General features: G+C 40.2%; 1 protein-coding gene across 2 annotated transcripts in view; it reads right to left on the bottom strand.

The window, feature by feature from the left end:
• Positions 1 to 13,453: 13,453 nt before the first annotated feature.
• LOC138130346 (LIM/homeobox protein Lhx2-like) overlaps positions 13,454 to 26,256 on the bottom strand; it is a 75,430-nt gene continuing 62,627 nt past the window's right edge. For both annotated transcript variants that reach the window (XM_069046796.1, XM_069046804.1), the window contains exons 4-5: positions 22,474 to 22,688; positions 13,454 to 14,532 (exon numbers count right to left, since the gene is read on the bottom strand). In XM_069046796.1, the coding sequence (XP_068902897.1) occupies positions 14,317 to 14,532; positions 22,474 to 22,688 (431 nt within the window). In that variant the 3' untranslated portion in view covers positions 13,454 to 14,316. The remainder of the gene's footprint in view (positions 14,533 to 22,473; positions 22,689 to 26,256) is intronic.

Genomic DNA, 26,256 nt, shown 5'->3' with positions numbered 1-26,256 from the left:
CATTTCTAAAAAGTTATCACTTCTTCAGATATTCGAAAAAGTACATTTTTATATTTGTGTTCATCACTTGTGCGCTTATAACTCAAGAACTACAAAACGGATTTGGATGGGGTCTCCGTTGGTAGTTAGAGTGTTGCTTTAGCTCGGGTTTGGACATGCAAGTCGTTGCGCCATCTTGCGGGGGGGCTAAGTAATAACAAAGAAAGAGATCAGAAATAAATGTGATATTTTAAAAATATGCAAGAAAGTGATTTCTTGTACACTCTGTATCTCAGTTTCTTGTAGATGTGTCCCCCCCGTCCCCGTCCCGCCTCCCTGGCCTTTTATCCACCCGAAATAATTCGGAATCCAAGCGATTGACTCGTCATGTGGCATTGTGCAAGTGTTGGAAGGTGTTACCCAAGGGTCCTATTCACTAAATGTCATCGGCTACCTTGCTGGCGCCTGATTGATACAGCCTCCATGACTGTGCACTCCTCATTATCCACACGATTTCCATGCCCGCTCACACTCGCGCATTCCGCGATGTTTACACAGAATTAACCGCCACCCATTAATCATCATCACCTAATCATGATCGGCGCTTTTTCCCAACATCGAGGAATCCACCGGCGGAATGGACGCGGTCCCGGACGCGACCCTTGCGGCGCTCCGTCCCCTAATGAATCTAATAAACGTTGGCAAACAAAAAAGCGAAACTCGCCCCGCTTGATCCGTCGAGGGCGGCTTGTACGTCATTGTTACGTGCAGATTTTCAGTGCGGTTGCACTAATGAATGGGTTTACGTATTACGCGTGGCTGACACGTGCGAGCACCCACCGGACCGAACATAAAACATGCAGAATCAGAAATAATACGGTTCACAAGTGCTCTTCAATGCGGCACGTCACATTACGGATACGTCATCGGACTCTTAATTTCCTGCAGCTTGAAAGCTGCAGCTACCGCGATTCCCAGGCTTTTATGGGCCAGGACTAAAAAGGCGATTTGGGGAATTTAATGTGCCAGGACACGTTTCCTCCGAATAAAAATGAAATGTTCACGCGCTAATGGACAAATAAAAGAAAAAAAAATCTAGCATTATAATAATGATTTGTTTTTATAATATTACGGAGGCCCCACAGAAATCCCAACATTCCCCATCGTTCGATCAGTGGAGTTAAGCCACGTCGGGTGCAGTCAGTGTTTGGATGGGTGACCACCGAGGAAATTTAAAAAATTGTGTTTTTTTAAAAGAATTATCATTACTTGGTATCTGAAGTGCTACGGCCTGAATGCCGTGTGATGGGTCAAGGTCTCTGGGGTCATCCCAAGATCGCTGCGGCCTCATTATTGATGACTCGCCCTTATCTTCGGTAGCTTCGGATTCCATCAGTCAAAAAACATGCACTGAGCCCCACGATGACGGTGCCGAATCCGTGACGACAGTTAATTCGGGGGGTTGCGGTTTAACAGTTGACAAGTCGGTATTTGATCTTATGACAGGCGGTAACGCTGTAATTTATCAAGAGCCGCGATTCCTCAGGTAGGCCCTCTTTCTCACGGACGTCAATCCGGCAACACTCCCACACGCAGTGGCGTCCGATAATGAGTGATTTTTTCGGCCGTGCCTCCTTGTTACGGCCCTGTCATTAAATCTGCACCGACGATCGGAAGCCGGGGGCGGGTCGGACCCTCCACCCTTTAATTAACTCGAATCTGTTTGTTCGAGCTCACGAAAAATCCGGCCTAATTGGGTTTGCTTGGGCCACCGTGTACCAAGAAAAAACACGTTTCAAGGTTTGTGGGTTGGTGCGACAGGATGGAGCTGCGGCACATCTTGCTGACCTCTATTTTGGGGCATCTTGCGACCCATCAATGGGGTGAGCTTCGCCCCATCCATCTCCGCTGGTGTTACATCGCCCATTAAAATTCCTAGGCGCCAAATGCGATGTTTTCGATAATATATTAATAGTGGAAGTGGGAGGATCGGCCCCCATAAATCGCATCACGTGACACCACCCATCACAGCCGCCTAAATTATTTTCATAATTTACATTTAAAACAAACACACGCTTCACGTGTCCACGGGGATGTTATTTATGTGCGAGTGAGCATTGCTTTTTTATTATATATTGAATTATTATTTAAATGTTGGTGCGCCGGCATACCGCCGCCTCTCGGTCCCTAATTACGCATTAATGCCTTCGATTATTTTTCTAATTAAACGTGGAGGAGATGCAGGAACTAATTACGATGTTAATTGCGCGCAAGGGCGAAAAACAGTGTAGTAATCGTCTAATTGGGGGCTTGGCTGCATAAATTGGAAAATATTTACGCGAGACGGAGATGCATCGGTTTGCCACAAAGTAGGCTGGTAATTTATGGGGAATTAACGAAGAAGCACGAGAGCGCCGTCAGAACGGAAGAATTCGCAATCACATCTGTACGCGGGGCCCGCGTGGCGTAGCCGCAACTAACTCAGTATCGTTTTTCGTGTCGTTTTGTGATAAGACTCCCGTGACACGCATCTCCCGTGCTTGTTCTTATTGTGTTATCACCATCCCGACGAGTCACGTGTGCATTAAACATCAATTCATTTGACACGCTAAACGGTTGTCTATCAAACGGATCGCCGGAGATGATATCTACAATGAAGGCATAACTGAATACCGTAATGCGATCAAAGAGCCAGACGCTCCCCACCGGTGCGCTCCAGATCTAATTGGTCGATATCCGGAGGACTAATGGTGCGATTGTTTCAGACGGAATTTTTCCGTGTGGTGAAATTGGCGGCGATCACGTGAAGAGATGTCGTGCGGTGATTTCTGGGAGGCAATTTCCGAGTGAACGTCATCCAGCAGAAGGCTGCCGGGTCGGTGTCGCAGCCGGCCTCCGAGGACACGCACAACAACTAATTGCACGTAATTGACAAGATAGATGCACGACGTTTCGGATTTTTTCAAACTTCTCTCCGGCAATTACTGCCGGACGTGTCGCCCCGGAGACGGGAAAAAACGCCGACGAGGCGACGGCGGAGGCGACACGGGAAAGCGGGGAAACTGGAAAAGCGCGACAGAAACTCTTAGTTTTTACCAGAAGAGAGATTTCTCGGCAACAACACTGCCCCAGAGAGATGCAGATGATTCCCACAAGTATTCTAGGGTCACCAGATCTGGACACTAAGAGGGCTTTTTGACACAACAAATTTAATAAATCATCCGGTGTCACCCATCCAAGCACCGATTGCGCGTGACAGCGCTTAACTCCACTTATCAAATAATGATAGTGCTTTCACGGTGTTGGAACCACCACATTTCTTTATTTGATCATCACTTCTATTTGTTATTAATGTTGGTATTATTGTCTCGAAGTGGACGGGGCACTTGTCCCGGCTCCGGTTTCCGGATTAGTCCGGGCGGCGTTTCTGTCGTTTGTGAAAGCGCATTTTCGAATTAATCGGCGGCCATTATCCGCGCTCCGTCAAAGTTTGATCACGTGTTCGTGGACCCCCCTTTAGATCAACAAGCGTGCAAGTGCAATGTGACACATGCCGTCATTATTCAGTCGGATAATGCACTGCACTAATTGGCGAGGGGTGATGTGCCCTCTCGCCCACCGCGCTTCCCGTTTAGACGTGAAAACGATCCCTCGGGATATCATTATTGGGAATCAGAAAGCATATGGTAATAAGTCATACACGGTTACGGCAACTCGAAACGGACGGGTGGTGCATTAAATCCGCTCAAGAGGGTGGATTCGGAGGGAGATGTTTCGGGTTCGCGTGCGGGGGCGGCACGTTGCTGCGAGGGAGGCGGCGGCGGGATGGCTCGGACGCCCTCGCAGAACAAAAAATAATCAAATCCCAAAAGAAAGAATCAACCCAAGACGAGTTTTAGAAATTTTGACTTTCACTCTCAAAAATTTGGATTTTTCACTTGACGACTTAATTTTTTCTCTGAAAAACGTCAAGGTATCTTAGAACAACTCACCGAGACTCATTTCTACTCTCTCGGTAACCTCGAAAATATCAAAAACTTTCTCAAAAATCGTCAAAATTCCAAAACTGTTTCAGGTTCGTTTGCGGGGGCGGCGCGTTGCAGCGAGGGAGGCGGCGGATGTCTCGGACACCCTCACAGAACAAAAAATAATCAAACCCCAAAAGAAAGAATCAACCCAAGACAAGTGTTACAAATTTTGACTTTCGTTCTCAAAAATTTGGATTTTTCACTTGACAACTTAATTTTTTTATCGAAAAACGTCAAGAGATCTTGGGACAACTCACCGACACTCATTTTCACTCTCTCGGTAAACCCGAAAATATCCAAAACTTTCTCAAAAATCGTCAAAATTCCTAAAACTGTCGCTGTTATGTACTTTGACGGTGTTGTCGTCGTTCAGCAGGAAGCAGAGAGCGTGCCAAGTCGGCTGTGAACTCTCCAGTGTTGCCAACCGCCTAATGCGTATATCATGGCCCTTAATCCGGCCCATTCAGCTCCGTCCATTCGGCTAATTGATGTGAATTTTTTCGACGCACTTTACATTAAATTATCATCTGGTCTGCTCCTAATGAATTTTAAACGAGCATTTCATTCTCGCCACCACCGATGGACTTCCTGTCGTTATTTCCACGTGATTCGGTGTACTCAATCGCCGATTAAAACACACATCAGATTAGTTGCGCCGTTTAAAGCGCTCCCGCGAAACGCCGATTTGAACAGGTGTTTCATAAATTGACACTGTTTAAAGGAAGCACCGACTGCTGACGCTAATGGCGTGTTCTTCAACGATTATTATCGCGTCGGCCGTGGATTTGTGCCGGGATTATGGTGGAACGGATCCCGACAACCATGGGCAGATCTGATGGTAATGACGACAATAATGGTAAAGCGAGCAAGGCGAGACGCGCTAATGCCGACCCACCGTCAATTACTCCATTAACTAGTGTAACTGCGCCAACCGCATCGCAAGTTGCGTTCTGAAGTCGGATCCGAACACTCAAATTTCACACTTAACTAGTGCAAAAGTTTATAACTAGTGCAAAAATTTATAACTAGTGGAACGTGCGCTTACATTAGTTAGCCTGACATTAGTTACATCTTTACATTAGTTAGATTCGAACTTGATTTTCCCATGAAGCTTGCTTAACTAATGTACAATTTACAAAAGTAGCCGCAGGGACCGAATCTTCTTGAGAGTTGAAGTTTTTGCGGTCGCCCCCGATTGACAAGTGTCTAGGTCATAAATCCCGTTTCCTATTTCCTAACCGCAACGTAACCAGAAACACGTGACACTTCCTCGTCCTTCCCTGTCTGGTAATCGGAGCTCGACTACGAGGGCGGTCCTCACGGGCCATTTAGTCCAGAAACTTCCAAGTGCAACTCCCGAGACGGATCTCCAGGCCGGAGAAGGTCGCTGCGGTGGCGCCACTCCGGCTGCACGCCGAATTAGATGCACCGTCGTTCTAATTTTTTCCCCATCGTCTATGATGTATGGCTTGCAGACACGCATGCTCGTATTTCTCTCTCCCGGTTTAATTTCGGCGAATATAATGAGTCGCTTGTTTATGTGGTCTTTGCGAAATAATTAATCTCTTCGGCGGAACGTGCAGAAAAGCGGCGATGGGAATTATCTGCGTGGACCGTGTCATCGGGACGGAGGAGCAGTCGCTAGACCAAATCGGTTTTTTAATTGATTCCAGAGATGGAAAAATGAGAAGAGGCGCTGGCGGTGGCGTGGCCGAGCTGGTGCTGGTTGAGAATGGCGAAGGTAAAAAGTACTAATCTATAGAACAGTAATAAAAATGCGGTGGTCTAAGGCCCTGGAAGCGCTGATTATCATTCGATCAGAGAAGTCCAGCCACGCTCGTTGCAATCAGGCCTTGGACGGGTGACCGCCGCAGGCACCCACCCTGTCTTGTCTCATCATTGCGTGACAATGACCATATCAGGCCTGGCCATGTGCCGTGTGCGCGTCATTATTAAACCGATTGCCCAAAGCTTCGGGATAATGTCGACGAAGTCTGATTTTCGCCTCATCAGCGTTGCTTTTTCGCAGCTTTGCAGTTAATTCCTGCGCAAACACGTCTCCCCGTGTCGAAGCCCCTGTTTGCTTTCGACTTAACTCCGAAAGCTCCATCTCTGGTGTTTATTCAAAAAATTCCCGTCACTTTTTACCGAACGTCCGACACTCCGTCCGGCCTGTTCGTTTTATTTCCCATTAAAGAAGTCGATCTCACGCACGGTTACCGTTGTGCGTTAACGAATCTTGATTAACATCAACGTCTCGAAAAGCATAAAAAACGACGATCCGGCGTACATAAATGCATGTTCGGTGCGACGCAACTCCGCCATGTCCAAATTAAAAATTGAAATTTGATAAGAGAGGTTGTGATTGCGCATCGCTTGCATAATATCGTTTAGGATGCAGTAGACCGGCTTTATAAATACTGATCAGATATGGTATCGGCTTGTTCGGATGGACGCGGCATCGCGGCGTGCGACGGGACGGACCACCTGCCGATCAACGCCATTATCTCTTGGCTCGATGAGGTGGACATCATGCCGGTCACATACGGGGTTTTTGTCCCGGGGCTCCCGAAAGCGAGTCGTCAGTCGACGCCACGCCACGCGGGCACCCCCGATTTTTCGGCGTTCGAGATCGGAGAGCGGGTTCGCGGCAGTTTGACCTTTGGGTTCCGCGCCGCCCCCAATTAAAATCGCGAATTAAAGCGACCCGTTATTCGTCGCGTCCTGCGCCGAGGTGGCAAATTTTTCCGCTTTTTGCCCCTGCAGAGGCCATTATGGACGACTTTCCATAAAAGCTGACGACGACATCGTTGTGTTAATATGAAATGAACAATGGTCGTACGGTCGACAATGCCGGCGTATCCGGTTCGAGCTTCACCTTATTTATTGGTTCGTTTACAGAAGAAATAAGAATTTATCAATAGCGAATGTAAGCGGATCGAAGGAATGGTTTATTCATCGATCCCGACCAGAATACCAATGAGACTCGCGTCGGAGATCCTCCACGGCCTGAAATTATAGTTATTGCGGTCGTACCCGAGTTGGCAATTTGTTGAGCAGCGTTTCGCGTAATCTTCCACTTTCGACGATAATTAACAGAATTGAAGGATTAGAACCGGACCGATCGCAGAAGAGACACTTTTTTTCAGTGGTGCTGAAATTTACACGGCGCGCCGAACTCATTACCATTATCTCGTAACATTTATAAGATTCATCCAGAAAAACACGTCTTCTGACGGATAATAAATCGCATATCAAATCAATTAAAGCAAAGTTGGAAACTGGTCGCGATTTAATCTAAAATGATTTATAAAATTGCGCGCTGACTTGTGGTATTATATTAGCGCTGAAAATATTTCGTCTCATTATAAATCGTGAGAAGTCCCACGGAATGAAATACGAAGTAATGGAACAAGTGGTACAACTAGTACCTTAGTCGAGTAGCAAAGAAAAAAATAAAATGGTATCTTATTAATTCAGAAGGGGAAAAATCTTTAAGTACTCGAGAACTCCTCTTTATCAGTTTAAGTTTGCTTTATATTGAGAATCACGGACAGTACTGAAAGGTACTGATTTGTAAACTGAGGAAGTTTTGTTGAAGAGTTGAAGTACTACTTTACAACGGTGCGTGCTCCAGTTAGGCGGTCACCCCTCCAAGCATTGATTGCTGGCGGCGTTCTTAACTTCATTGATCTAATAACGATGGTACTTTCACAGTACTGGTACGGCCGTATCATTACTCTAAATAATTTTTTTACTTGATTTTATATTTTGTTTGTACTCTCTGGACATCAGCCAACCACTTTTGTTCCATTTTCCCTCCCATCGTTCTTGCTTTAATTGTTTTTTACTTTGTTCCTCCTACCCCATCATTCTTAATTTATTGCACTTTCTTTATATTTAATGAAATTTTTCGTCTCCCAATTAGACGGAGTTACGGCCACGATCTGTCAAAACCGCGTCAAATAAACCGCGTAAGCGGCCATAAAGCTTCGTTTTTTTGCCGTCGGTGGCGTCTTTTTTTAGACGATGCCGAGTGGAAGACATTAAGGCGCACAAATTTTTTACACCCCCTCTAATTAAAACCCGGTCGGGATTTTTTCAAATGCGAGTCACATGTTCCGATAGTCACCTTCGGATTGACAGTCCGACGATCAATTAGTGCACGGTCAGTGACGTCATCAATCAGAACACCGAAACATGTGTGTTGAACATGTGGAGGACATGTGACCCACCGGAGAAAAAATCCGAAACGCATTTCCCATGGTCGGTGCCGGGAATTGGACGCGCGCTCTCGCGGCGGTTCCACGAATTTGTCGGGTACAAAAGGAGGCAAAAAGAGGTGAAGGAGAAGTTGCAAGAAAGCGAAAAAATTGGGATTGCGCTGGGAGCCCTGTGCTAAGGGATGTGCGGGTAAAAAAGTTTTCATTCTTATTGTTAGGTGCAAGAAAGAAATTTGCTGAAATATTTGGTTATCCTGCTCAGAGCGCTGTCTTAGTTGTAGATTACCTTATTGTGTCCAGCTGGATCTTCAGATTAGCTCTAAATGCTACTCCTACATATTTTTTATACAGGATGTCTCAGCTAAGATTTTCGAGCCTAATATCTTGGTTATTTGCCAACGGATTTTTATGAAATTTAAAATGCAGATATTTTACACCGTGAAGGTTCAATTAGTAATAATAAAATTACCTCAAGTTAAAAAATTTAATTTTAACACATGTTTCCTTTATCGAAAATTACGCGCGATTATTATTAGATTGTTAAACATTAAAAAATAGGGGTCTACACAAACAATTAAGTAAATCATTTGTCTGATTCAACGAAAAGCTTAGATTTTGTCGTTAAAAATTTAATGTAAAATTTGAAGGTATTTGAGCAGATACCTTTTGAAACAATTGATGATTAATTGCCAAGCAACATTTTGTACACCCTATAAAGTCTGTCAAAATTGGGCGCGCTTTATTAGAAACGTCAAATTGTGAAAATTTATTGAAAATACTCTAAATATAGACTACAGCGGCAGAAATTTCAATATTGTTGAAAAAAGAAAACATTTTGCCTATGGAAAGTGTCGTAAGAACTTCAATGACACAGTTTTCTCTTGGAACATTATCCAAATGTAGGCTTTCAAAATGTAGGGTTAAGAGAGTCGTCAATTTATTTGAAGATACAAAAAGCGTACGTGAACTAAATTACCTTGCTAAAATATCCCGATCGTGTTTTAGTCCTTTATGGAAGAATTAAAGCATCCAGTATAATAAATTACGTCCAAATGTTGTCTTTAACTTTGTAAGTGTTTGTAAGGTTAGCAAGATAAACGTCAAATATGTCACCTGCGCTTCTGCGAAAAGGGATGACCAAAATTCTGCAAAATTGCGCGTTTGTTTCATACGCGCCTACGTTTTTGCATTTGCAGCCACGTTTAACACAGTTTTTTGCTTTTTTCTTGCAAACCAGACGTCTTTCAAGGACGAGTTTTTCCCTACAGCATTTTTTATTCACGATCAATTTTTTATGTAAATCTTAATTGATTCAACATTTTAAAAGGCATGTAAAAATTACGTTTTTAAGACTTGGGTGATTGCATTCATAGGATTTTATTCTTCACCGTCTAAAATATCTGCATTTTAAATTTCACAAAAATCCGCTGGAAAATAACTGAGTTATTTGGCTCGAAACTCTTAGCTGGGACACCCTGTATATTTCTGCTACGAAATCTTAAAAATTGCCAACCAAAAAATGCAGTAAGAACAATTTATTTTGCTCTTACTCATTCACAATTTGAGTAACGTACCTATTATCCTATGGGATCACTCGTCTGCATCACAATGACTTTAAATTGCAAAAGAGAAAAGTAGGAATTGTTGCAAGCATTGGTTCTTGTAATAATTGTAGGGGAAACGTTGTCAAATAAAACATTGTAAATTAATTATGTATATTTATTTTCAAATGTCTTGAGTCTACAAACAAGAATATTATTTTATTCGCAACGACAAGTTCTTTCATTATAATATAAAAGGTGATGCAATACATTCTGCTTGACTAAATCTCATAACCGCTTAAATTTATTATTGTATACTTTTTTTAATGTACTACCTGCCAACTGATGGCTTCTCGGAAATTTTTTCAAATAAATTTTAAAAGTGCTAACTAGCTAAAAATACTCGTCTTTTTTACTACATCTTATCTGTGTGTTTTTTTTTCTTGTGATTTAACATGCACCTTGTCAGTCAACAAGTTTTTCCAAAAAATCTTGAATTTTTTTTTTTAAAGTGCCGAAAATGAAAGTTTAGTTTTTTCAAAAAAAATCTTGCTCAGAGAATTTTTTGAAATACCCAACGAAAACTAAAAAAGTAAGCTTCTGTGACTTCTTCTTGTTGCTTGGTGAGTTAAAACGCATCTTGTTATGCAGCAAATATTTCCGAAAAATCTTGACGAGAATATTTTTTGAAGTGCTGAAATAAAAATTTGAGATTTTTTCTTATTTCCAAAAATATTAACGAAAAGAATTTTTAGAAGCGTCGAAAACCAAAAAGATCCCCTTTGAAGATTTCTTGTTACTTGTGCCGAAAATAAAATTTTGGTTTTTTCTTATTTCCAAAAATCTTGTAGAGAAGTTTTGGTTTTGGAAGCGTCGTAAACCGAAAAGTTCTTCGATTTTTCATATTTCTTGGCCAATCAACACGCATGTTGTCATTTATGAACAATTTTCAAAAAAATCTTGACTAGATTTTTTTTTGAAATATCGAAAACTAAAAAAGAAGCTTCCGTTATTTGTTCTTATTGCTTGGCGAGTTAACACGCATCTTGTTATTCAGCAAGTATTTCCAAAAAATCTTGACAAAAATATCTTTTGAAGCGCCGAAAATGAAGGTTTGCTGGTTTTTCTCCTTATTTCCAAAATTCTTAATGAGAAGAATTTTTAGAATCAAAAGCTCTCCTTTGATGTTTTCTTATTACTTGGTCAATTAACACGCATGTTGTCAGTTATAAATAATTTCCAAAAAGAATTTGAAAGTATGGAAAACTAAGAAAAAACGCGTTTTTGATTTCCTCTTGACGAGTTAACACTTATCTGCCAGTCGTTCCAAAAAATCTTCTTCGACTTTTCTCATCATTTGTAGAATCAGTACACTTCTGGTCAGTCAAAAATCATTTTTCTACTAGAGTTTGGAAAACTTCAACATTGTAATACTAATTTGAGTTAAGAAAAGTGAAAAATTTCCTACTAAGGGCGGAAATAATATTTCAACACTAAAAGTTCAATTTTGGTCGTTTCCTGGGATACGTAACGTAAAAACTGGTATTTAATTGAGACAAAAGCTTAAACGCCTTCACAATTTTTCATTAATAAATTGTTTCTCTATGGTAACGAAAGCAGAACAATTTTGATTTCGCTTTTTAATTTAGAAATAATTAATAGTATATTAAAAATATCCAAATTTTATGTATTTTCCAAACTCCAGTAGAAAAAATCATGTGTGCAATTCGTAGGAAAAGTGTTTTTTCCGTACTCGACGCGTTTTTAATCTCGACTTCGTCTCGATTAAAAATCCCGCATCTCGTATGGAAAAAAATCACTTTTCCTAACTTATTGCACAAATAGCTATTCCAAAATCTCCTGACGAAAGAAGAATCTTGTCGAAAATATTTTCTAAAAAGTGCCGAAAATGAAAATTTTCATTTTTTCTTATTTCCAAAAAACTTGCCGAGAAGAATTTTTGGAAGCATCGTAAACCAAAAAGATCTTCCATGTTTCTTATTTCTTAACTGATTAACAGGCATGTTGTCATTTATGAACAATTTTCAAAAAAATATTGACAAGAAAATTTTTTGTAATATGGAAGACTAAAAAAGAAGCTTTCGTTATTTCTTCTTATTGCTTGGCGAATTAACACGCATCTTGTTATTCAGCAAGTATTTCCGAAAAACCTTGACGAGAATATTTTTTGAAGTGTTGAAAATAAAAAGTTGATGGTTTTTCTTCCTATTTCCAAAAATTTTAATGAGATGAATTTTAAGAAGCGTTGAAAACTAAAAAGATCATCTTTGATGTTTTCTTATTACTTGGTCGATTAAAACGGATGAATATCGAAAACTAAGAAAAAACTCGTTTATGATTTCGTCTTGTTGCTTGGCGAGTACGCTTCTGGTCAAGCAGAAATAATTTCCAAAATCTGCTGACTAGAGAAGAATCTTCTAAGAAATCCGTCTGGCTCCTCATCAGTGACGACCAAATCTCCCTCAGAAGTCACCAGCGGATCGCTCTTCTGATCTTCCGTGCACGTCGAGTCTTTGTTTTGCCACATTTCATCCTGCGTCATCCTCGGATTAAGATTCTTTTCAAGTGCCGTATACAAATCTCGTCCTCGGAAACGGCACTCTGAAAATATGTCAATCGTGAGTCGATTCCTCTCTTATAATGGCAATACCGCCGACTCATACCCGTTCTGTGTCGGCCGAGAGGGGTAACACCGGTAATTTATTATGAGCGTTTTTATGGCAAGTCTGACGTCTCAATCAGACGGTCTCTTGTTCGTGTCCGCTTTCATAGCACCCGTGAGAAATTAATTACGTCTGATTGAGATTTATCCCGCTCACGACTCATATTTATAGATAATGCGGCTCCGAAATCACGACCGAAACAATCGCCTCTGATTGGTCTCCCAACGGAAAAAAAAACAACACAACAACAAATTTGTTGATGTCCCTCTCTGATAGACGTCTTAGCCCTCGAGCATATGTCCGGGTCCCAGTTGGCCTAATCTGGCTTACCGAGGCACAAGCCCTCAAATCCCTAGAGATCTATGGCAACGCGCCCCGGCTCGACTTACCCCTAGCTTCGTGTTCACGCTTGTCTTGATGATGGAGTGTGACACGGTCGTATTAACTCGCATTGTTCCCGAATCAATGACCGGTTGGTACATCGTTAGGTTATCCGAGGGGTGGAACCAGATAACATCTCTATAACGACGAAATTGATTCACTGAACGGCTTGATTAACGCAATTGATGGTGTTTTTTCGGGACTAAGTGCCAATAAATTTCACTCAAGGGGTTGTTTTCGGTTGTGGGGTATTAACCAGTAATGATAAGCAGATGGCGTAAATTAATACCGATTCTCTACCCCTACAGAAGGGTTGCGACAAGGATATTTCACAAGAAAAATAATCATCCATGTTTGTTTGTTTGTTTGCGCACCTTTGCAGCCCTAAATACTCAACCGATTTCGACGGGACTTTCACCACCAGATACCTCACTTATCCAAGAATGACGTAAGATACATAACGTCACGTTATCTTATCAGAGATAAGTAAAAAATCCAAGCGCAAGCGGAGAGAACGAACCAAAATGTAGATTTTGTCGCATCTAAGCGTGAACATCTTGTGAGGGTTATTTTGTTGTTTGATTTTTGTTTGTTTGAGTAGAAATAAAAGTCTTGGGTAAAATGATCAAATTATTTATTATTAATAGGAATATGCTACCACCTTTATATACAATAAATTTCGAGGTAGCGCCAACATTCAACAATTTGCATCCACACGAAACCGTTTACACAACCACATTTGCACTGATTTGCAAAGAATTGACCATCCGAACGAATAAATTAAAAAAATAATAATAATCAGCAATAACGAAAGAATTCTTTGCAAATTTACAAAACAAAAAATAGAGAAGGAATTATCGTCAATGAGTTATATTAAAATATTTTTTTAAATAATAATAATAATGATGATGTAGAAAGTCGTTTTGGCCGTGAGAGAGGAAGACAATAATTTAGGAAAACGCAAAAGATTTTTTTTGGAGCAAGACTGTTAAACAGTACCAGTTGCGTGTTATATACAGGTGCCTCTTATCGTAAAATAAAATTAAATTTTTTTCATTATTTTTAGGAACAATGTAACGTGTGTCTTAAAAATAAAAAGTAAGGGAAAATTATTGTCGCCGTTTTCCGAATGAACAAGTAAAAGAAAAACAACCTCGAGATTTCCTTGACAATTTCGCCGGTTCAAAAATAGAAAAACCGCCTCAGCATCTCGACACTGATGGATTCCGTGTGAGTTGGTGCGTTGCTGTCTTCGACATAATTAATGATGGGACACTCGGTAATTAAGCTCGACTATTTTTGCACTGGAAGATAGGAACGTGCCCCCCGCCAATTAATTCCTACTTGATAAGTACAAACCACTCCTATAACAACAGAACTAAGACGAGACAACTGTCCACGATTTTCCGCCGGATTTTCTCTGAAGCAATCACAATCGTAGTCACCAAAATAAATACTTTTCCTATTTTCGGCGGCGCCCTCACGAGCAGTCCAGCGACGAGGGGCTGCCGGGCGGCAGGATGAAGGGGGGGCTGTGAGGGGCCATCGACTGGATGCTCGACGCCATGGAGCCGGGGCCGTGGGGGTACAGGTCTAGGTCGCTCATGCTCTCCGACCCGGAGCACTTGTCCCCCGATTTGCCCTCCTGCTTTAGCATCATCCGCCGCCACTTGGCCCGCGCGTTCTGGAACCACACCTGGAACAAAACCGGAGGTCAAAAATTGGTCAAAAGAAAGAAAGTAAATAAACTTGTGGCAGAACAAGAAGCGACAAGAATTCTTTGATTTTTCTTTCCTACCAAAAATTATTTCCACAAAATCTTCACGAGAAGAATTCTGGAAGAAGAAAAATTAACGCTTTAAATTTTGGCCAGAAAATGGAATCTCAAAAGCCCTTGTTTGATTTTTTCTTGCTTCTGGTCAGTCAAAAATTATTCCCAAAAAATCTTGACGAGAAGAATCTTTGGAAGTGTTTAAAACCGAAATTTCTTCGGGGTTTTTTAGTCGCTCGTCGAATTAACACAAAAATTCGTTCGAAAAAATCTTAGCGACAAGAATTGTTGAACGGCTCTGTAACTAAAAAAAATTTTTGATTTTTCTTCCCTACCAAAAATTATTTCCACAAAATCTTCACGAGAAGAATTCTGGAAGAAGAAAAATGAATGCTTTAAATTTTGCCCAGAAAATGAAATGTCAAAAGCTCTTGTTTGATTTTTTTTTGCTTCTGGTCAGTCAAAAATTATTCCCAAAAAATCTTGACGAGAAGAATTTTTGAAAGTACATATTTAAAACCGAAATTTCTTCGGGGTTTTTTAGTCGCTCGTCGAATTAACACAGAAATTCGTTCGAAAAAATCTTAGCGATAAGAATTGTTGAACGGCTCTGTAATTTAAAAAAATCTTTGATTTTTCTTCCCTACCAAAAATTATTTCCACAAAATCTTCACGAGAAGTATTCTGGAAGAAGAAAAATGAACGCTTTAAATTTTTCCCAGAAAATGAAATGTCAAAAGCTCTTGTTTGATTTTTTCTTGCTTCTGGTCAGTCAAAAATTATTCCCAAAAAATCTTGACGAGAAGAATCTTTGGAAGTGTTGAAAACCGAAATTTCTTCGGGGTTTTTTAGTCGCTCTTAGCGACAAGAATTGTTGAACGGCTCTGTAACTAAAAAAAATCTTTGATTTTTCTTCCCTACCAAAAATTATTTCCACAAAATCTTCACGAGAAGAATTCTGGAAGAAGAAAAATGAACGCTTTAAATTTTGCCCAAAAAATGAAACCTCAAAAGCTCCTCTTTGATTTTTTCTTGCTTCTGGTCAGTCAAAAATTATTCCCAAAAAATCTTGACGAGAAGAATCTTTGGAAGTGTTTAAAACCGAAATTTCTTCAGGGTTTTTTAGTCGCTCGTCGAATTAATACACAGAAATTCGTTCGAAAAAATCTTAGCGACAAGAATTGTTGAACGGCTTTGTAACTAAAAAAAAACTTTGATTTTTGTTCCCTACCAAAAATTCTTTCCACAAAATCTTCACGAGAAGAATTCTGGAAGAAGAAAAATGAACGCTTTAAATTTTATCCAGAAAATGAAATCTCAAAAGCTCTTGTTTGATTTTTTCTTGCTTCTGGTCAGTCAAAAATTATTCCCAAAAAATCTTGACGAGAAGAATTTTTGGAAGTGTTTAAAACCGAAATTTCCTCGGGTTTTTTTAGTCTCTCGTCGAATTAACACGCATCTCGTCCTTCTCCCCAAATAATGGCCGCCACGAATTTTTCCGCTGTCGCCCCCGACCGCCCCTCGACCTCCTTGGGCCGTTTCGAATCAATACGCCGCCGGCACACGCCTTTTTAAATTTCAACCACCCACGACTCGAAACGAAATAAATCAGCGGTGTTTCCCCTCCGGGATGCGACGGCTCCAATTACCGCGTCTCCCTGCTTTCGGATTGCGAACCCTCCGAAGCTCCCTCGGGAGGGCGACGCGCGTCGAGACGCCATCTTACACGGACGTGGAGGATTACCACCCTCTTCTTTCGCTACACCGAAAAATATCATTTATTTATTTAAAAGCCACCAAAACGCAGCATTAATTGCAACAAATTTGAACAAAATATACGTAACGCAACGTAAAGAAAATGAATAGATGCGGTAGCGTAACGTAGAAAAATGGCGAAATGGTAACGCTTTCAAATATTGCGAGGAGAAGCTACTGTAGCGAGTAATTAGAAATAATTTTACGTTAAGCGCAACGTGGCGTAAGAGTGTTTGAAGTAGCGATGTGAAAAAGTCTGAGATTCGAAACATTGTAGATCAAAGGTAATCGATAAGTCTGCGTAACGTTGTCCGTAACGCAAGACGGCACACAAGTCTAAGCGTAGTTTAGGCGTCGCGACCGCAATTAGTTCCGTAAGGTGGCGTAGCGTCCGTAACGCAACTCGGCGCAACGCCTTCAGATCAAAGGGGTCCGCGGACGCCCCATCAATTAATTCGGGAGAAATTCAGGCGGTGGAGCGGCGGCGGCGCAGGTCCCAGCTGCCATAAAATCGCGTCGCCGCTGCAAATTAATCAAACCGTGTGTGTGCGCGAGGCAAAGAACAGAGATTAGCGTTCTCGAAATAAACCCGGCTTGATAAATGCTCCGTTTGTCTAAATAAATGTACCGTTCGGCCACATCTCGCTTGATATATTATTTCCGAGAGGGTTGTTTTTTATGTCGATCAATCTTAACAGCATGTTTTAGTAATAAACGTACATTTAATACAAACACGTGGCCGCCAAAGCGACCGAAACTAATCAATTTCAGGTGTGCGAGTTCGGGTGATGCGAAGGGGCGGCTGGAGGCGGCGCGAACGCTGGACTCTGGTGGAGGTTTTCTGGGAATTTTATGGCGAACGCAAATTTCTTGACGGATTCGTTGAACAACAAAATGTTGGTAATAAATTAAAAAATAAAAATGATTTAAGCTTAACAGATGATTTAGACATGACACAGATGACAGGTCGTATAGTTGATGGTCGCGGCTCACATTCTAATGATGTTGTAACGTTCATTTGTTGCCCTGCTGGGATGGAAAAATACCCTTTACGATTTAAAACAATTTATTACATCCTCATAATTTCAGGCTATTGTATTTTTTTATTTTTCCTAGTCGAAGATATACAGAGTGATCAACAAGAAAACAAATCAAGAGTGCTATCTCATCTTTTGTTTTATCGAAGCGTCTCTCTTAGCTTAATCGTACATGTGCATCTATACTTGCTACACACAGTCGTTTTATTGGTTGCCTACCTATCGACAAATCTATTATTAATTAATTAATTATTATTATTAATTATTAATAATTAATGCTTTATCTTCAATGGTAAAACTCATTTTACCACTTTTTTTGGGATAATTGTTGCCTACAATTACAGGAAACAGCCGTAAACTTTGCCGATATCAAAAAATATTTTCATGGTTGGAATCAATACCGTGGCTTTAAAACTGACGTTTGTTTGATATTTACCGAAAACTCAAAAATCTCTTTACGAGTGGCATCGCTTGTAAATTGTAAATTACCTAGGTATTCTTACGAATGTAAAATGTTGCTCTTGTTTTTTTATAAACTTTCTCAATTATCAGATAATATCTAATAATAAAAAAAATGCACAATTCTAATTCCAACGTCTAAGCGTTTTATATCACAGATTGTTTACGCCCATGCATTGAACCCTTATTTGCATAGGATTCCGCTACGACATGACCGATAATTTGCAGCGCCTGCCTGATTTGTTTTCTTTTTGATCATTTTGTACTCTTTCCTTGGTAAGTTTTTAATTAATTTTTTTTTATTCCCTTTACATCACAATGTATTACGATTTTGTCTGGACAGTTACTAAGAAATTATAGCAGACAATGGTAAATCACAAAAAAAATCTAATAACAATTAAGCGAAAAAGAATTCAATTGAAAAATCATTTTGAGAAATTGTGGTTAAGATAAAATTGAAAATTCTTTCAGAACATGTGAACAACAAAAGAAGTGTAAAAAAACAAACTAAACAAATTTCGTTCTTGTGCTTTTTACATTTTTCTTTTCTTTTTCTAGATTTTTTATATTTCTTTCTTTTTATTAATGTAGCTTTAGGATTGTTTCTATCTTGTTTTGATTATTATTTTTAGTTTCTCATTTTCTCACCTTGAAATGAATTAAAGTACATATGTATGTATGTTCTATTCTTTCTTTCCTAACAAACATCTCTAATCGTCAACTATTTTTCATTCCTACTAAGTATTCTTTCGTTCTCTTCAATTTCTTAATTTCTTCTCACATGCTTACTTTCTTTTTTGATATGAACGAATTATCCCCAAAACAAGAACAAAGAATATGTAACAACGAGAATAAGATCATTTACTAAACTAAACTAAACATCTCCAAGCAGGATGAAAATACACAAAATGAAAGAAAACAACAAAATTTTCAAAAGTTTTTTTGGAAAAAATGTCCCTGTTGTTTATTTTTGCTTAGTCATTGCTTTTTCATTAAACTGGATAAAATAATTAATGCTGTCAAGGATAATAATTAATTGTATCTTTACAATCCTTGATTTTTTCTTATTCTTTATTTTCCAAATATTTTTTTATCCTTAACAAACTTCACCGATTTTAAATTTATTAATATGTATTCTTCAAATTATTTTTTCTTGTTTTTTGCCTTATTAATCTTCATTTTTTACTCACAGTAATGATTACGATCTTGACTGCCAAATCGTATAACATTCTGGGTTTTTAGTTTATTTTTTGAGAATATTTTCCTGCGTTACGACTGAGTAATTGTTACTTAAGCTCTTTAATGTACGATGTTTGATGTTGATGCCTTGCGGTTCACTGTTTACAAAAATCATTTTGAAAAATTGTCGTTAAGATAAAATTGAAAATTATTTTAGAAAATAAAATGTGAACTACAAAACAAACTAAACAAATTTCATTCTCGTGTTTTTACTTTTTTCTTCTCTTTTTCTATATTTTTTTATTTCTCTCTCTTTATGTAGTTTTAGGATTGTTTTTATCTGGTTTTGATTATTTTTAAAATCTTTTCGCACCTTGAGATAAAGAAAGTACGTTATATTTTTTCTTTCCTCACAAATTCCTGGTAAATATTCTTTCATTATCTTTAATTTCTTAATTTCTTCTCACACGTTTGCTTTCTTTTTTGAGATGAATGAATTACGTCAAAACATTAAAATCAATAAAGATAAACAAGAACAAAGAATATGTAACAACGGGAATAAGATAATTTACTAAACTACTATCATCTCCAAGCAGGATGAAATTACACAAAATAAAAGAAAAAAAACAAAACTTTTCAAAAGTTTTTTGGAAAGAAAAAGCTCAAGGAAGAAATTTTCCTGTTGTTTATTTTTGCTTAGTCTCTTTCATTAAACTGAGTAAAATAAGTCATAATTAATTGCATATTTACAATCTTCATGTTATTATTTTTTTGTTTACTTGATACATATTTTTATTCTTTATTTTCCAAATATTTTTTATCTGCAACGAACTTCACCGATTTCAAATTTATTATTACCCTTCAAATTATTTTTCCTTGTTTTTTGTTTTAATAATCTTAATTTCTTACTCACTCACAGTAATTATTACGACCTTGACTGCTAAGAATTTTCAGATTTTTTTTTGACGATATTAATTTGTTGCCTTGCGTTTCGCTATGTTTACAATTACGTTACCGACAATTACGTTACGCGACCCTCCAACACGTGCTCTTCTCCAATTTTACGATTTCGTTTTTACCGTAACGCGACTATAAAATCCAACTAATCAGTGCGTTATCGTTACGGTTGCGGTATTCACGTATTAATATTAATCATGCAAACTTGATTATAAGAAAATGAATAAAACTGTGAGATTCTTAATTACGATTGTGCTTGTAAAACTGTTTATTAAAACGCTTAACAATTAAATTTGTGATTATAATTGCGGCCAGATCTGTGTATGTTCTTGTGTTACTACGTTGTGCATTTACAATTTTTGAATAATTTCAGTGATCAGTGATTGCGTCTGCCGTTTTCACATGAATTAAGTCTGGCATTCCAGAATTCCATTCATATCGAGTCAAACGAAGTAACGCGATGAATGAACTGTGCACACGTTGCGATTACGTTGCGCTATGTTTCCAAGAAAATACAACCGAGGTGGATGGCGTCAAATATGTAATTTCAATCAAGGGGCGTCCGATCTTATTTGCATGTTGTAAAGGTGTGCGGATTGCGTTGCGTTACGCTTTACAAGAAATCACAAACGAGGTGGATGCATTAGACTACTTTTCAATGAAGTCAAGCAAGTCTGCCTTTGATTTTGTTTTTTATGTAATAGCGGTTTGTACATTGCTTTGCGTTACGTTCTTCAAGAAAATTTAAACAAAATGGATTGTATTCGCATGCAGTAGAGGTTTGCAGATTGCGTTGCGTTACGTTTTCCAAGTGAACACAGATAAGGTAGACGCATCAAATAATTTTTCAATGAAGTGAGACAAGGATGCCTCGGATTTTATTGTCACGTAGTAGCGGTGTGTACATTACGTTACGTTACGTTTTCCAAGAAAATACAAACAAGGTAGATGCATCCAATAATTTTTCAGTGAAGGTGCGTCGGATTTTATTCGCCTGTAGTGGCGGTGTGTACATAGTGTTGCGTTAAGTTTTCCAAGAAAATACAAACGAGGTGGATCCATCAAATAATTTTCAATGGAGCTTGGTAAAAGGTGTGTGATTTTACTTGATAAGTAGTAACTGTGTGTAAATAACAAGATTTAATGTTTCCAAGAAAATGCAAGTAAGGTGAACGCGTCGAGAATTTTTGAATGGAGTGAGGCAAGGGTGTGTCCGATGTGGTAGTACCGGTGTGCAGATTTCGCCGTTGGTTTTTCTTGGCGAGTCAGGAATGGATCGAACGTCGAGAGCAAAACGAGCAAAGTGAAAAGAGAAGAGCGGAACGGGTCGGAAAAGAAAGCTGCCGATGTCATTCGATTTGACATTTCTCCTCGTCATCTCCGCTCCCCAGTTTTTGCTCGTCGGCCATGCTGAAAGCTCCGGCCGTAACAAATGATAATGGGCAGTTTGGAATTCCTCCACGACTCCGGAGGACGCGATCTTCGCCCATCCGGTTCTTGTAACACTATTATCGCCACATTCAGTTTATTGTTATTAATAGTGGTGTCCTTATTGGGAGCAAAACAGCCGCTTTCATAGACGTTTCAGTCACCTGATTAGTACACGGCCGCAGAACCACCGACCGGCTTCATGCAACTTTCATTAACCACCACTTCAACCGTTCGCCTGAATAATAAAATTTAACAATTCTGTTTTATGGGCGCCGTTCTGGACGTTTTATACGCAATACCTTCGCAGTTGGTACACTTGTTCTAACAGCGCCACTTTGATGTCAGCTCGACGCGAATCGATTTCGGATTCCTTTGACGACTCCTTATTTGCACCGGGGCCGCTCCGCGCCGCATATTTTTATCCGCGCGATTTTCCCCACAACAGCACAGGGCCCGGAGCGGACCCTTGCGGGACGCCGAATCCGACCGACGCTCCGGCCGCTTCTATTTCTGCTAATTGCCGAAGGCGGCCGTGTCGGAATGCTCGCGATGAGAAATGACTGTCGGCTGAGCGATCGCCATGGCAACCGCCGCCGCCGCCGCTCACTTGATCTTGGCCGCGTATCGATCGCCGCTAAGGACAAGATGGCGGCGGCGCGCGATTTTCCGGCGGCGGCGTTCATTGATAAAGGATCGGTGCGGTGGGGCGCGCGCCAACGGCCGCCAGCCGTAAAAACTGGGCCTATTAAAATCTTTCAGTCCGCTGAGGTTGTTTGTCTTGAGAGTTCTCGTTAGGCCCGAGGCCTTTCGATATTTCAACGAGACGGACGACGACCAAATGATTTGTTGGGGGCACCGACGGAAAAAATTTCAAAAGCACAACATTGGGCCCCGAGCGGTCCCCTGCGGATCCATAAAAAAAAAACAAAAAACTGACACAATCTCTCGGAGCAGCACCAAACAGTACTACCTGAATTAATTCGCGACTCGTTCCGCTACAGGTATGCAACCAACAATACACGTCTCGAGTCTAGCGGTACCGACTCACCTGGAGTACCCTCTTGGGCAGTCCGGTCTTCTGCGAGAGCTGCTTCAGATCCTTGGCGTCGGGATTGTGGTTGATCGCGAAGTAGGACTTCATGGTGCGGAGCTGGTGGTGTTTGAAGGACGTCCTCATCCTCTTCGTCCTCTGGTTGGAGCCGTGCATCCCGGGAGTACCGGGCGATCGTCCGAACGACATGTCCAAGTAGTCCGAATTTAAGTCTGAAACAAGCGGTACCATCACACCAGTACTATTTTCCCACCGTCCCAGCTATTTCACACTTGCTCGCAATAAACCGCGCTTCCCACACCGCCTCAATTGGACGCAGATCCGGCCGCCCAATAAACAATCACGCCAATTAACGGCGCTACACCGACACAATTAACGTCTTTTACGACGCCGTTCTCGAATTATGATTTGCTGGGCGCGCGACCACGAGGGCGCCACCTGGCGACACGTGAGAACGCGCCCTGAGATGGGATTCCGTGCGATAAAGACGAGCTTCCTGGCCAGGTTTTATGTGGTGTATTGCGCCCGCCGACCTCCCCGCCCCCACGACACTGCCATTGTTTTATTGCACCGCCCTTTTTATGCGGCTCTTATCACTCCCGGGGCCAATCAGCATGGGCAATGAATGCATCCGATCCCAGATAGACATGAAAGTCTAACCGAAGGATACAATTTGATGATATTAATAAAACATAGATAATATGAATTATTTATGGCGGCGTTGTAAGGCCACGCACGACAAATGCACATTTTATATGGCCGTTATTAACGTTTGCATTGCTCTTTTTTTTTACCGCCAGCTTAAGTGCATTCACAATTATTCAGTTAATTAGATTAGACGGATTAAAAGCCGAGTGGAAAATTGCGCACGAATTAAATATGGAGTTAAGTGATTTACAGTGGCGTACCGATTTTTACCTACGCCACTGGAAACGTGACAAAAAAAAAACACAAAATTAGAAACGGGAAGAACAAAATGACGCGAAGATAAAGGGAGTAGAAAAACTGGAAAAAATAAAACGAAAAAGCACGATGAGCTTTCACTGATTTATGTGTACCAAAAAAAGATGTCTGTTAATAATGTTTTACATTTTTTGATTTATTTAGGGGAAAGCGATTTATTTCACGCGATGAATCACACTCCAGTGACGTATGCGCTACATCTGGTGTGCCACAGAGTTCGGCACTGGGACCACTGCTGTTTGGGTTTTGTATACAGGGTGTTATTGAAAGTTGTACAGATATTTTAACCATGAGCTACTGACTTCATGTAGAACTCGGAAAAAATATCTAAAAAATTCTATGTCAAAAAATAAAATGACATTTATTTTTTGAACTACAATTTTTTTTAATTGCTTTTAGTCTTCTACGTTGTCAAACAACCTCGTAGGTAAAATTTCGGCACATTTTAAAAATACACCCTGTATATCATATTTAAAAAACGTATCGTTGAAGTGGACCATATTTAAATAAAATGTAGCGTTGATGAGATTCAAGAGACTGGAATTGAAATGTGTTGGGTCATTTTCTGTCGACAAAATAACAGTTTTGGTATTTTTATTTTTGGAAAAAGATCGAATAAATTGATGTCCGGCACCCGCGTGGGCTGTCTCCTCTGTGTCAAGCCTATCAGGCCCCGTCTATAGAGTGTCCCAAATAAGGCAAGACTCACTCGGTAGCGGTCCGACCTCCGCTCCGTCGTCTTTACGACAATGGATGTGGAGCGATATCGACGATTTCGTCCTGTGGTAGTAAAAGTGTTTATCTCCACCGTGAATAAATCCGATAAGATCGTCGCTTTCGGTAAATAAACTTGTAAATTAATCCGGACCGAAAAAAGCGAAACGCATAAAAATTTGAAACATTTCAATTCCTAACGTTTCTTGCACGGCTTTATCGTTCCAATAAAAACGCGCGCACATAAAAAGGAACAGTTTTAGTGGTCTTCCCACAGCCGCCATTAAATCCCGCAGTAAAACGAGCGTCCAGGGCCGGGCCGCGCAGGGCAGGACCGAGGGGCGCCAGCGACATAAACGCGGATCAGCCGTTTGAACAGCTCTGATCGGATTGACGGCAAATTAATTGTGCCACATGACAGTCGAGTGGCTTGCTCCTCAAACCCACTGCAAATCCTCTTTCGTTGCTTTAAGCCGACTGGCGCTTCGACCCGCCGAATGGGATTACAGCCCCCGAACCGCCCCCGCAAACCGAAGCGGGGTTCATGTTTTTTTACGTTGTTATTGGGGGATTTACGGACGGGCAAGGGAGCAGTGACGGATTACGGGGTGGGGGTGGCTCGAAATACAAAAATCTAGAAGGGGGATAAACGAAATACGTATTTTTTTGTAAACTAACGTTGCCACGAGAAAAAAAATCAAAGTTCGGTTTCATTCCTGGAAGAAACACATTATTTGAATATTTTTAGGCAGAAATTGGACAGTCAAAATTTTGCGAAATTTTGAAAAAATTACAAAACACTCCGAAAAACCATTTTTATAAGATGCAATGTGCAGTTAAGAGAACAAATCTTGTTTTAAAGACGTCAGCTTGAAGAACTCAAAAATCAAAAATTGCAACAAAACACTCAAAAAGTTTGGCTTATATTTTTTTTATTTACAATCACCACGCCAAAAGTTCTGTTTTTCTATGAAGAATATGGTTCTGAGAAATCTAGAGCCTTCAAAATTTTGACTACAATTTATAACGGGATGGGATTTTGATATATTTTTACGTAAACATAAGCAAAAAGTCAAAATTTTCAAAACATTTTCCAAAACATCTTTCAATGTATGGATCGCAAGAAGAAACTCAAAAAAGACGAAGTCGATGGCTTCGGTGTTTCATTTCGATAAGAATTTTGTGAAATTCCAAAATTCTACAAAAATTTTGGGTCATTGTTCACTTTAACTACTTCTGGAATTTTCGCGTTTTTTTCTGGCTAGACAGCCTCAGGGCGTCCTCCTACATCGTTTTCCACCACTCAAACCTTATGCAAATGAATTTTCCTTACCCTTTAGTTATGCTAAGACATTGGCGCGACCTTGACGCGACCTTGAAACACAACAGGAGAGAAAAAAAGGCATTTGCACAAGGTTTGAATGGTGGGAAACGATCTATGAGGACGTCCTGAGGCTGTCTAGCCAGAAAAAACGCGAAAATTCCAGAAGTAGTTAAAGTGAACAATTACCAAATTTTGAAAATTCCTTTTCCTGTGTACATACAAAATAAAAAAAAGGTAAAAGCTGAATTTTTTTTAATATATTGAACTTTTAATACTATTTTTTTTCGAATTGATTGTTTTCTCAAAAATGTTATTTAAATAAAAACAAAATGTCGATTAAGTTTTCGGAAAAACTATCAAAAATTAAATCTACTGTACAGGAAGGATTTCATGTTTTACAGATGTTTTGTTTTTCAGAATTAATCCCAATAAGAAACTAAATAAAATTTGATACAATTTTCAAACGTTTTGTCCGTCAAGTTACGCCATCAGTACAATGGTTTTATTCTTTTTATGACGTAGGTAGTGGATCACTGTCAAGTTTTTTTCAAATGAGTGGCCACAATAGTAGAAAAAAAATCAAAGAATGGTAATAAAAAGCCGCCCCAATAGAGCTTTGTTATCTTTTATTACCTCGCCTTTACATTTCCGCAACATCCACAAGCGCGCAACCCCCCCGATCCACCCCCTTCTCCGGAGCCCCACGTGGGAACCGCATCCCTTCGCACATCGTTAGCGAGCATCCCGGCCCTCGACTTTATTATTTGTTTAAAGCATCA

Source organism: Tenebrio molitor, chromosome 1 (assembly GCF_963966145.1).
Source record: "Tenebrio molitor chromosome 1, icTenMoli1.1, whole genome shotgun sequence".
Lineage (NCBI taxonomy): Eukaryota > Metazoa > Arthropoda > Insecta > Coleoptera > Tenebrionidae > Tenebrio > Tenebrio molitor.
The sequence above is the reverse complement of the archived record's forward strand: the minus strand, read 5'-3'. Positions and strand labels throughout refer to the sequence as shown.